Source organism: Odontesthes bonariensis, chromosome 7 (assembly GCF_027942865.1).
Source record: "Odontesthes bonariensis isolate fOdoBon6 chromosome 7, fOdoBon6.hap1, whole genome shotgun sequence".
In the NCBI taxonomy this organism is placed as follows: Eukaryota; Metazoa; Chordata; class Actinopteri; order Atheriniformes; family Atherinopsidae; genus Odontesthes; species Odontesthes bonariensis.
Genome location: NC_134512.1, coordinates 29,132,035 through 29,142,716, shown reverse-complemented (window position 1 = coordinate 29,142,716; position 10,682 = coordinate 29,132,035). Strand labels below are relative to the sequence as shown.

At 41.3% G+C, this 10,682-nt stretch overlaps 1 protein-coding gene across 1 annotated transcript; it reads left to right on the top strand.

Annotated features, from left to right (window-relative positions):
• The first annotated feature begins 2,916 nt into the window (after positions 1-2,916).
• Positions 2,917-9,020, top strand: LOC142384768 (uncharacterized). Its single transcript, XM_075471074.1, has 9 exons — positions 2,917-3,046; positions 3,299-3,483; positions 3,624-3,769; positions 4,636-4,813; positions 4,907-5,799; positions 6,035-6,158; positions 6,319-6,393; positions 6,728-6,880; positions 8,239-9,020. Exons 2-9 carry the CDS (start codon positions 3,316-3,318, stop codon positions 8,440-8,442), a joined length of 1,941 nt encoding a protein of 646 aa, XP_075327189.1. The 5' UTR covers positions 2,917-3,046; positions 3,299-3,315; the 3' UTR covers positions 8,443-9,020.
• Positions 9,021-10,682: the final 1,662 nt, after the last annotated feature.

Genomic DNA, 10,682 nt, shown 5'->3' with positions numbered 1-10,682 from the left:
TTACAATTGGTTATAACTTATTTAGAGTTAAACAGTCTTGATGTTTAACCTGGATCAACAAGTTTTTCTACATTTGAACTGTCATGGTTTAGCCTTTAACTCACAAAACCTGACTTTTCTTTTCTTTTTGCTGTAAAGGCACCTTTATAAAATGATTTCATAATCGTATACCTGTTACACTCTTGTGTTAGTTCCCATGCTGGATTACTTAACTCTTTTTTTTTTTTTTTTTTTTTTTTTACTTTATTGTCTTCTATAATCCTTACTGCTTTATCAGCATAGAACAATATGGAACAACTTAAAACAATAATGCAATTTTCATTCAATAATTTATACTGAAATGATCAACAGCCTGCTTGATATAAAAAACACGGCAACCGCACCGCCACACAAGATTTGACAATAGAAACCCGGTCATCTGTGGTTAAAATCATTTGAAAATGATATCTTTTCTGCATCATATCATTGCTTAGCGTTTTTTCCCAGCCATTCACGTCAGTTTTAACATGTTTACAGTGATCAGGATGCATACTATCTTTTTTATTGTTTGTTTAGATTTCCACTTTCACACTGAGTAGGTGCAGCAGTGAAGATTTCCTGAAACTTAGTTATTTCATGAAGCCCGTCATCGATTTCTGTGCAGTAAATCGCTGAATACATTGGAATACTACACTGTGTTTTAGAGATGGCAGACGAAAAAACCCCCACTAAAGTCCTTCAGCAAAATATCAACATTTCATTCCCACGCTGTAGATGAAACGTGAGCATAAACACAGTGATGTTTAATCCATGTCCATAGACTTTATGGTTAGTTTACACTGTAGTTTTATATGTCAGACTATCAGCCTGCTCCGATAGCACTTCAGCAGGAGTTCATTTACATAAGGTAGGTCTGTTATTCAAAGTTAGAGTGAATTTACAGGGTGTAACTTGTGATTGGTCGGGATTAAAGAGAGGGAACTTTTTTTGTCCCAAATCTTCTTCATCCTCCAACTGCCACATCAGCAGCAGGTTGTTGCAGCTTCACTGGTGTTCAACAGCATCAGACTTGTAAAGGAAACTTCTTTTCAAATTCATCGCTCATGGATTTTGGACATTATTTTTTATGTTTAAGATTGTGGTAATTATGGTATGTTCATTTCATGATAGTTTACCTGTTTTTCCACAATTCTAGACATTTAACTTTTTTTATTTTGCTTGTTTATGAGCTAAAACTACTTGGTACCTCAAGATTTATTAAGAAGGAAACGCAATGAACCTAAAATTTTGACACAGTTTTGTGAATATAACCTGTCAATAATGTTACACTATTGATGTTAGAGGGGAAAGTCAGCCACAACAACAAAATGCTGCTTAAGTACTGTTAATAAAAATATAGCCACATGGTATCAGGGTATAACAGCCACATTTTAAAGTACTTTTAAATAAAGGACTTGTCCTAGTAAGAGTGTATTAAAGTGTTATTTTGTTACTTTTATGTAGAAGATCAGAGTTCTCTCTCAGTCACTGATTAAATGCGGTGCATTGTTACAGATTAAACCAGCTGTCACACAGATTTTTGGCTTTTGGTCTCTTTCAAAAAGTTGTGTGTAGATTGGGCCTTTGTCAGGCTTCGGAGGTTCACAACTTGATCTGTCAAAGAGACGTTTCCCCTCCATCTCAGATGGGTTGAGTGCAATTATTGTTAGACACTTAAAAAGATAAGACAATGTTTTTCTCCCGATATCGCAAAGGTCACTGAGCCTTATTAATTCTGGGGTAACTAACAAAATGTTAATAAAATAGTAGCTCGAGTCAGATATAATTAAAACATAGCAAGTCTCAAGGCACCCCTATATGTATAGGTGCAGCAATGTACTGAAATATAAATGGAAATCTAGTATGTAGAGGAAAAAACAGAATTTGTGCAATTCTAATGAGCCTGAACAAGCTTCCTTGTCATTACTTTAAGTAGTATCCAGGAAAGGTTCTCCAGGCTTCTTGAAGCTCTTCTTTGGATGTCGGTTGCCATTTGTTCTGTTCTCTGTATAGATGATCCCACACTGCTTCAGTAATGTTGAGGTCTGGGTTCTGGGGAGGATTAATCCCTCCATAAGACCTGTTGCCAGTGCTTCTCAGTCCATTTCTTGAGTCATTTGGGATACCTCAACCTTTTCTCCTTGTTTCCCCTTCCTTAAGAACGGCTTCTTGACAGCCACCCTTCCATGGAGACCATTTCTGATGAGGCTTCAGCGAACAGTAGATGGGTCAACTGAAGGGCCAGATGCATCTTTCAGGTCCTGTGTCAGGTCTTTACTGTATCTTTTTCTCCATTTCTTAACCCCCTGGGGTCTGAGCCGTAACAACGCCATGCGATCTGATCACGGTGTTTTGTGAAACTGTTGAGGAGACGTTTTCAGTTACTGGTAGTAGCTCTTAGGGAGTCCCCCTGTCCCTGCAAAAAGCTTTATATTATCAACCTTTGGAATTGATGTAAATGCAACTAAAGAAACGGGAACAAATTATGTGCCTTTGTAACAGGCTGCTAGTAACAATTGAAAACTGCTTCTTTGCTAATTTGTCTGTGTAGTTATTACACTAGTTCATCCCTTGACTCTTTCATAGGTCAGTGTTAAGAGGCTGAACAAGATGGAAATGGTCAGGCCCAAAAACGGGACTGAATATTAGTGAAAAAGCAGCCAAAGTCCAAAGAAAGACCACCAGGAAGCCTGGAGAACTACTGTTGAAGACCACTTTAAAAAAAAATGCTAAAAAGTCCGGCTAGATTATCCAGTACAATCTTCCACCACTGATATGTAAAGCATCATGTTTGAAACATGTTAGATGCAAGCATTTGCTTGTTGTGACTCAGTGAACAGCAGTGAAATGTCAAGGGGCGAAGGCTGAATCAGCTCTCCACCAATCAAATCATTTGTGTCCCCCTTGATACTGGACACATGCAGCACTTCTGTTCCTCTCCTCCTCAGCTCGCATCCACCTGAGGACACGTTCAACAGGACTTCTGAAGCTGACACCTTGGTTTTCGACTGGTTTGGTTCACACTCAGGTGATTAATCAGATTCTTAAAAGAACATAATGTTTAGATGATAATTGTCCTTCAAGCTATGTGTTTTATCTTCATTCATTTGAGGTTTCTGGGTGAAAATGTGCTTTTAAATGTGAATTGGACTAAGTCTTCCTGTGTCTGGTGGTTTTCTGTTTGTCTTGATTTAGCCATTTTACCATAAAGTACAAAGTGAACATTGGGGATCTCAAACCCGCATCTTCTGTGTTTTTTCTCTTGTTTTGTCATCCCAAGAGGCCAATCTCCTGGAGATGGCAGACTTGACTCACAGACACCATGGCAACTTTCCACAAAGGCGAGCCACCCTGTTGCCACTGGGAGTCAAGTGTAGAGTGCGGCTGGCACTGGAGGCCATGTCACCTGAGACTCGTCCAAGTCTGGCATCCACAACAGAGGAGTCAACTTCCCCAGCAGAACACGTAATACACATGTACAGCGTTGAAGAAAGCATTGTTGGTCAAAGGAAGGGTTATCACAACAGCTAAAAAATGAGAGACGAGTTAGTGCTAAACAATCTGTAGACTGGAGTGATAGTAACAGTTCTAAATCTCATTTTTAGAAACCCCAGCTCAGCAGTCCTGAATTCTGTAAGATGGAAAAGGAGGCAAACTGGTCTTGCGACGGGAAAACCCGAACTGACTCTCCCCCTCAGAAGTGGGAAAGGCACACTGACAGAAGTGTGAAAGCTCTTCTGAAGAGAATCAGGTAAAATATGGAGCAACACTGGTGAGTTGTTCTGATAACAAGACGTCATTTGTAAAGGAACATTTTGACACTTTGGAAAATGTGCGTATTTTCTTTACTGCTGTGAGTTAAATGAGAAGAGTACACAGTCATGTCTGTTCATGTTATGTGGAGCAAGAAGGTGATTGGCTCAGCTTAGAAATCACAAGAAGCTGTAGGAGACGACTCGCTTCAGTCACTAATTAAGGCAGAATATTTAGATACTTTTTTTTGCACAATAAATTGCAGATTGTGGCACTTTTTGAGCTGGACAAGCTGTTCATTGCAGTAACAGAGGATAAAAAAAAGGGTGAACTATGGACAACAGATGGCAGCAGAGTGCCTATATTTCCATCACATCTGTGGCTTAAAATCCCCAAATTTGTTGTATATCTGTGTATTTTTTAACTTTCAGACTCACTTTTCCCTGTTTCAGCTAGCTCTACCTCGTCTGAAATCACTTAAAGGGCTATATATATATATTTTTTAAGTGGGGTGTTTTGGAAGTGGCCTCAGTTTGGATGGTCAGGAACAAATCCTGATGGGCGAGACAGACTAGTTTGGCTCACCCCTTCAGAAAAACCTTCAGATTCTCCACACAGTTGGAGCTCTGACTGCTTTCCACTGCAGGTTCGACACTCATAGGTACTCCACACAACCCCAATTAAAAAAACACAGAAATATCCCTTTAGAATCTTTAGACATTGTGTGAATTTTTTAAAATTTTGTATCTAACCTGAGCTATTTTCCACTTATCAGAAATGGTGCTAATATTTGATCTTTACATAACTCACCGTTGATCTGCAGAGCCGACAGGAAGACCATGTAGCCTTGTTTCATTTCTGCAGGATTCACCCAGAGGCCCAGAGGATTCTGGGTAATTCCTGCATAGCTATAGTGAGCCTGGAGCGTCTGAACTTCCAGTCTGTGTCCTTATCATCTCTGCAGCCTGTAGTCTCTCTGGTACGACTGCCATGCCAAGCAGAAGCTGAGCTCCACCATGCGTCTCTAAGTTGTCCTCAACAGGTACAGATACGAAGGCCAGGATTCTGTCGTGTGAGACAAAGAAAAGCTTGAGCTGCTTTTTAGTGACTGTTTTACTCTTCTCTTCACCTGCAGAATGGATTCAGTCAAAACGAGGAAGATATTTTAGAGATAAGAGAAGAATCTATCAAGTCTGAGCCAGCAGATTGGGCTGATCAAACAGAAACAACACCAACGTCCTGGACTGAACCCTACTGTCCTGACAGCTCCTCGCATGGAGAACCAGAGCAGGACTCAGGCTTTGACTGTGAATCTAACCCAGATCAGCCATTTATCCTGTGTGACTCTGGATCTGATGATGGGAAAAGCGATTCAGGAACATTTTATTTGGATCCAGATCCAGAGCAGGCCGTGGTGATCGAATCAGATCCAGAGGCAGAAGCAGAAGCAGAAGCAGAAGCAGAAGCAGAAGCAGAAGCAGAAGCAGAAGCAGAAGCAGAAGCAGAAGCAGAAGCAGAAGCAGAAGCAGAGGCAGAGGCAGAGGCAGAAGCAGAAGCAGAAGCAGAAGCAGAAGCAGAAGCAGAAGCAGAAGCAGAAGCAGAGACAGAAGCAGAAGCAGATCCAGAGGCAGAGGCAGAGGCAGAGGCAGAGGCAGAGGCAGAGGCAGAGGCAGAGGCAGAGGCAGAAGCAGAAGCAGAAGCAGAAGCAGAAGCAGAAGCAGAAGCAGAAGCAGAAGCAGAAGCAGAAGCAGAAGCAGAAGCAGAGCAGGATCGATGCCTGCAGCTGGAGGACGACTCTGGCGCTAAATGTGAAGGCGATGTTCTTCAAATGAACCACAGTGAAGATCAAAGATCGGATCTTTGCTGCTCACTGGAGCAGCAGCCTGAAGCTGGAGCAGAGACTGAGAACATGGAGAGTGAGGATTTTTGTGCTGTTTGTCTGAATGGAGGAGATCTGCTCTGCTGTGACCGCTGCCCTAAAGTCTACCACCTGACCTGTCATGTACCTACTCTGGTCAGATTCCCACTGTAAGTAGGCTTTGTGCTTTTAGCAGCTGTACAGACACCTTTATGATGTCAACAGTGTGTCAACTCAATGAATGTCTGTCCCAGAAGTGACATATTTCTATCAAGTTTCAATGTGTTAATGTGTTTTACAGTGACAGTAAGTCATTGTGGGTGCAGGCATCTGAAATAAGTATATCTATCTATCTTTTTCTCATATCCAGAGTATACAACGCTAGAGGTTTTGTTTGTGTTACAGAGGTGATTGGGTGTGTACGCTGTGCAGAACTGATCGAGAGCCTGTGGAGGGCTATGACTGTGAGAACATGCACTCCTGTGGGGCAGTCAAAGTGCCTTACACGCTGTCTAACCAGGACCAGAGGGTGAGCTGTGGTGCAGAATCAGCAGTGTGCTTCTATTTAGCTGTTTAAAGAGAATAACAACTCCAGCTTCTTTCTAACTCTGACCTCCTCTCGTGAGAAGTTTTGCCGTGAAGTTGACCATGTTCAGCTCACTCACTTCCCTTTGTTTTGTTCTCTGCAGAGGTGTGAGAAGTTGTCTCTACTGTTGTACTGTCATGCACTCAGCGCTCCGTTCCATGAACCTGTCAGCCCTCTGGTCAGTCCAACAGATGAATCGAAAAACAATCTGTATAATCATATCTGATATAAATCTCCTTGGCAGGATTGTAACACACAGATATCAGCATGACAATGTGGGGAAATACAACGCATGTATACAGTATGATTACAGAACCTAGCTGTGGGTCAATTATCTAAAAATTTGATTGATTTTTAAACTCTGCAGGGCAAAAACAACATAACATCACAGTTGTACTTGTTGTCACTACCTACCTGAGTGGGTTACTCTCTGGGCTTGTCTGTAAAATGCTCTACTTCACTTTCATTATAAAACCCTATGTTAAAATAGAAACACTGTGAATGTGCTCCAGGCCCGAAACTACTACCAGATCATCAAGAGGCCCATCGACCTATCAGTGATCCGCAGGAAACTGGATAAGAGCAACACTCTCCATTACTTCACAGCCGAGCAGTTTGTCGATGACGTTCTGCTGATGTTCAAGAACTGCGCTCTTTTCAATTATGTAAGTTTTCATGAGGATGGTGGATTCTGAATTCTGTGGGGATAAATTCCTTATTTAACAACAAGAGGACCTACTTTCCACGCCGACATCCTTATAAACAACCTGACTGGCGTTGTTTCTGTGTGGCAGTAAATATTAAATTTAAATTGGCTTTGATTTTGCAGGCTAACACAAGTCGACTGTTTTTGCCCTTACATAGAACATTTAGATTGAAATGCAGCAGTACTCGAAGATTATAACAATTGCTAACTTCAGCATTCTAACAGTTTAGCTATGTTGATGAAGATCCTCAGTCATCCAGGTCATGGTGATCATGAGAGCTTGAATAAGGGAAGCTGGACTTCTTTTTGGATCTTGAGGACATTTCACCTATCGTACGAAAGGCTTCTTCAATTCTGAATGAGGTAGTGGGGAGTATCATCTTATAAGCAGAGAGGGTCGTTACAGTCACATGTGTCACCGAACCCCGCTGACCGATGTGCATGTCGATGGAGACATTATAACCTCTGAGTTGTCTGCCTGTCTAAAAGGGTGAGTATTAGTCACAAGATCCAACGTGTGAATGGTTGTGAAACTACCTGGGGAGGAGAGACAATGCTGTATTTTAGGTGCTGGGAAGGTGATACACAAGACCACCTCCTCTGTTCAAAGATGGTTTGGCACAACACAGAAGAGCCACCTCTACAGGTCAAGACTCAGCAGTGCGCCTACATCTCAAGGAAAAGGGACACTTTTCTGAGGACAATTCTGGACAGAGAAGACAGATGGTGTGAGAGAGGAGTCAAGGAAGCCATCTATTGTTAAACTGGAAAAAAACATCTTTGAACAGAGGAGGTGATCTCAGGCATCAGCTTCCTCCTCGGGCAGTTTCACAACCATTCACACCCTGGATCATGTGACCACAACTCACCCTTCCCAGCAGGTAGACAACTCAGAGGTTATAATGTCTCTAACAACATGCACATTATTGGTCAGTTTCAGTGACACATGTGACCGTAATGACCCTCTCTACTTATAAGTCGTTACGCCCCACCACATCATTCAGAACTGAAGAAGCCTTTCGGATGAGAGGAGAACTCCAGTTGCCCTCATTCAAGTTCTTATTATCAACAGTTTAGCTAATTTAATGCATCTTCGCTGTCATAGTTTAGCATTTTTACGTTGGCTGACAAAAGCAAAGTTGTGCCTCTAATATTACCAAATCTGCTCCTTGCTTTTGTATTCAAAAGTGAACATTTAAAACAAAAAAAATTCTAGAACATCAGTCAGATTTTATTGCATTGAAATAAAGTGTCCTTCTTAGGGAAAACTTGCCCTAGGTTTTTTATTTTGTACATTTTTTCCCCCTTGATATGCAGCCAGACTCAGAGGTGGCCCACGCCGGTCGAAACGTGGAGGTGTTTTTCTTGAGTAAGCTGAAGGAGATTTTTCCCGACCGGATATTCCCATCAGCCACCCAGGACAGAATGGACAGAGCTCGCTTCCGGTGGCTCCGGAGAAAGAGGAAGGAAAACTACAGAAAAAGAAGACACGTTTTTCGTGACAAAAAATATTACCTATAAGCTATATGTAAACAGTTTTGGTGGTTGAAGTTTTGTTAGTGGAAATAACTTTGTTCTTTTACCTTTTTATGCACTAATTACATGTCACATTTAAGGTATTTTTTTGCCCAAACTCAGTTGTAAACATATTACAATGCAACAGATACCATTTCATTGGAATTAAATCCCTCGTGTGTCATTATATAAGACTTTATAATAAGGATGAACGGCAGTCATAAACATCAAACATTCTCCTTTTGTTAAACGGAAAAGGTTCATCTACTGTGTGAATTTACCAAATGATCTGTACTATGTGAGAGTTTGAACTTTAGCTCCTCTGTGGTTAAATCAAGGCCTAAAGTGTCATTGTGTGAAAAACAAATGAAACTGTGGTCATATAGGAAAAAGACTTTTCCTCTTTTAATAAATCGTTGCCAATATCAACATTTATTTTCTACCACCAACTACACCTACATTTGCTGACCTGTGTTTATCTGCTGTTACCATGATTTCCCCACCAGGGGGCGTGCTTATAACTCTTCATGCTGCATCTACTTGTTTTGTGAATGAAAGGTACTGTCAGTGGAAATTAATGTAATATCCAATAAGATCTTTAAAACATAAAGAGTTTGAGTTTTTTTCCTATCTATGTGGACTATGTAGAGGTTGCTACCTATCTTTCTCGCCGCTGACGTTAAGATCACCAGTCTGAGTTCTCTTTCCAGACAAAAGAAAATAAATTACATTTTATTTTTGCTTTGAGGTCCCAAATATCAATAACATTCATGCCATGACTGAGATTGTGACAGACTATATCATCCTCTGTGTGGAGACATCATCCCCACAAGCCCAGTAGGGTGCTTCCCCAACAATAATCACCCATTGTGCAAAAGTGGTTAGCGAGAATATTAAGTGCATTCTGATTGCTTCCAAATGAATTAAGAGGGCAAGTATTCAATTCAATTCAATTTATTTATATAGCACCAAATCACAACAAATGTCATCTCAAGGCACTTCAGTGATATAGGCCAATTCAAGCCAATTTGAGTCCAATTCATTGTAATAAAAACCAATCAAATCCGTCCATCCATCCATTTTCTATACCTGTTTAATCCGTCGGTCAGGTCGCGGGGGGGTGGAGCCTATCCCGGCGGTCATTGGGCGAGAGCCAATCAAATCCAATTAATTTAATTAAAAAAATAGTCCTATTCATACACACAAAGCCAATTAAAAAAACTATTTCCGAGCCAAGAAAACCAACAGATTGCACTGAGACTTCTCTTTAGTCCAATCTCCCGTCCTGAGCCTGCCTGAGGCGACTGTGGAAAGGAAGGACTCCCTTTGAACAGGAAGAAACCTCTGGCAGAACCAGACTCAGGAAGGGTGGCCATCCGCCTCAGGGTTTGAGATGACAGAAAAGAAGGGACAACAAACACCGTTCAAAGGATACCTGTTGAGACAGGGAAACACAAGTTAATGACAACAATAATGCCAAATGGACATAATATCATTTGAGAAATTAAACGGGGGAAAAAGAGAGCAAAGTCAGGAAAGGTGTGACAGATGAGGCCCCCCATCAGTCTAGGCCTATAGCAGTATAACCATGGGATGTTTCAGGGTCACCTGAGCCATCCCTAACTACAAGCTTGTTAGCCCGATTCTTTCATTGGAAGCCCAAGAATAAGCTGGAGAAATCTTAAACTAAACAAAGTATTTATTATTGGTCACATGTAAAGCACGGCAGCGCTGGACTCGGAGTGACAGAGCTCCCGCAGGAAATCCGTCAGCCCGAGCCCTGATATCCGGAAACATTTTATATTCATGTTCAGCTTTATCTCATAGAGGTTGTACTTACACTCGACAGAGTAAAATTGGACAGTGACATGAGCAGGCCATCCACCGTCTTCGTCATGTTCTTCGGATGAGATAAACAACGTGTGTGTGAGGGTTGTTTTAGGAGTGTATCTAATGTACCAGACCTGTCTGACCTAATAGAGACGATTTATCTGACCCAGTTATTTTGTCCCGCTATGTCATCTTAAAGTCTTGGACATACATTGCGTTTGTATGAGCAGAGTGGAAAAGTACAAACTAGGAACATAGATTATTTAGTAAAATACAGAATATGAACACATAAGCTTTATCAAAAAGGAAATTTTTAAAACTAATCTTAAAGTTAGGGAGGGTGTCTGCTTCCCGGACATTCACTGGCAGCTTATTCCACAAGAGAGGGGCCTGATAACTGAAGGCTCTGCCTCCCA